This window comes from Osmerus eperlanus, chromosome 26 (assembly GCF_963692335.1).
Source record: "Osmerus eperlanus chromosome 26, fOsmEpe2.1, whole genome shotgun sequence".
NCBI lineage: Eukaryota > Metazoa > Chordata > Actinopteri > Osmeriformes > Osmeridae > Osmerus > Osmerus eperlanus.
Genome location: NC_085043.1, coordinates 6,680,069 through 6,682,568, shown reverse-complemented (window position 1 = coordinate 6,682,568; position 2,500 = coordinate 6,680,069). Strand labels below are relative to the sequence as shown.

At 51.6% G+C, this 2,500-nt stretch overlaps 1 protein-coding gene across 1 annotated transcript in view; it reads right to left on the bottom strand.

The window, feature by feature from the left end:
- The window catches only part of arhgap39 (Rho GTPase activating protein 39), a 34,691-nt gene that overhangs the window by 19,790 nt on the left and 12,401 nt on the right, over window positions 1-2,500 (bottom strand). Inside the window, 1 exon segment of the mRNA XM_062452244.1 lies at window positions 2,429-2,500. This exon segment is cut by the window's right edge and continues 295 nt beyond it. Within this exon segment, the coding sequence (XP_062308228.1) occupies window positions 2,429-2,500 (72 nt within the window).

Sequence of the window (2,500 nt, the reverse complement as noted above, 5' to 3'; positions counted from 1 at the left end):
AGGACTACAGCTTCATCAGCCCACAGAGCTACACTAGGACTACAGCTTCATCAGCCCACAGAGCTACACTAGGACTACAGCTTCATCAGCCCACAGAGCTACACTAGGACTACAGCTTCCATCAGCCCACGGAGCTACACTAGGACTACAGCTTCATCAGCCCACAGAGCTACACTAGGACTACAACTTCCATCAGCCCACGGAGCTACACTAGGACTACAGCTTCATCAGCCCACGGAGCTACACTAGGACTACAACTTCCATCAGCCCACGGAGCTACACTAGGACTACAGCTTCATCAGCCCACGGAGCTACACTAGGACTACAGCTTCATCAGCCCACGGAGCTACACTAGGACTACAGCTTCATCAGCCCACAGAGCTACACTAGGACTACAGCTTCATCAGCCCACAGAGCTACACTAGGACTACAGCTTCATCAGCCCACAGAGCTACACTAGGACTACAGCTTCCATCAGCCCACGGAGCTACACTAGGACTACAGCTTCATCAGCCCACAGAGCTACACTAGGACTACAACTTCCATCAGCCCACGGAGCTACACTAGGACTACAGCTTCATCAGCCCACGGAGCTACACTAGGACTACAGCTTCATCAGCCCACGGAGCTACACTAGGACTACAGCTTCATCAGCCCACAGAGCTACACTAGGACTACAACTTCCATCAGCCCACGGAGCTACACTAGGACTACAGCTTCATCAGCCCACAGAGCTACACTAGGACTACAACTTCCATCAGCCCACGGAGCTACACTAGGACTACAGCTTCATCAGCCCACGGAGCTACACTAGGACTACAACTTCCATCAGCCCACGGAGCTACACTAGGACTACAGCTTCATCAGCCCACAGAGCTACACTAGGACTACAGCTTCATCAGCCCACAGAGCTACACTAGGACTACAACTTCTATCAGCCCACAGAGCTACACTAGGACTACAGCTTCATCAGCCCACAGAGCTACACTAGGACTACAACTTCCATCAGCCCACGGAGCTACACTAGGACCAAAGCTTCCATCATGACGGAACTAGAGATGACTGCAAAGCTTCCAACATGAACCAACTAACATTTTCCAAAAAAACAAATCCCTGAACTTAAGTAAATCCTTTTTCCAATGTGACAGAACCCTAGGAGGCTACAAATTCCACATGACTGAAGAAAAAAGGCGTAGCCCGAAAACATGACATGACCAAAAAGGACAACATATCTCAAAATGACTTAACCTTAGAAGACTAGAGACTATCAAGAATTTCCCAGCACTGAAACACATAAAGCCAGGCTCTGGGTGATTCGTACATAAAAGCCTGATCTAACCGCTTGTATGTGGTTAGAATCACTGAGAAGGGACAGTGTTAGGTAAGTGTAGTGTGTAAGTGTGTGTGACTGTGTGTGTGTGTGACTGTGTGTGTCCTCTTGTCGCCGCAGGCAGGGAGAGGAGCAGATAACACATGTACAGGACACTGCGACCCCAGCCAACCATGTCCACCAATCACAGCCAACTGCAGCAGATTACAGCTAATGAGCGAGAGACAGACTCGTTAGAGACGGAGCGAGCGAGCGAGCGAGGGGTGGTGAGAGACGGTGAGAGAGGTGGTGAGAGAGGGAGGCTGAGTGAGTAGAGGAGGAGGAGGAACACTGAAGGTGAAAGAACCATTCAGAGTGGAGAAATCGTCCAATCGATAGAGGCTGGGAGAGAGAGAGAGAGAGAGAGAGAGAGAGGGAGGGAGAGAAAAAGAGCACAATGGAGAAACAAAGAGGTATAGAAAGAGAGAGAGAGATAGAGAGATGACAGATTTAATGGTGGACAGAGAGATATAGTGAGACAGGACTGGACATTCTAGCATGGTTGTGTTTGACGTGTCGTGGTCAGTGACTTGTCCTTTCTTTTGGTCCGTGTTTCGCTCCACCTGTGGTCTGAACGTCAGTGTTCGACCCCTCAACCATGAGTGGTTGCTGAGGAGGTTAGTGGACAGGTTGTGGTCAGGGTTAGAGTTGAGGGATGGAGGTCAGGGTTAGAGTCGAGGGATGGAGGTCAGGTTAGAGGTCAGGGTTAGAGTCGAGGGATGGAGGTCAGGGTTAGAGGTCAGGGTTAGAGTCGAGGGATGGAGGCCAGGGTTTGAGGTCAGGGTTAGAGTCGAGGGATGGAGGTCAGGGTTAGAGGTCAGGGTTAGAGTCGAAGGATGGAGGCCAGGGTTTGAGGTCGGGGTTAGAGGTCAGGGTTAGAGTCGAGGGATGGAGGTCAGGGTTAGAGGTCAGGGTTAGAGGTCAGGGTTAGAGGTCAGGGTTAGAGGTCAGGGTTAGAGGTCAGGGTTAGAGTCGAGGGATGGAGGTCAGGGTTAGAGGTCAGGGTTAGAGGTCAGGGTTAGAGGTCAGGGTTAGAGGTCAGGTGTTGGTCCGCCTCACCTGTCCGTGTCCTCCCGGCTGGCCTGTTTGTCGCTCAGCTCCTGGTCCAGCGAGGACGACGTGCTCCCCTCC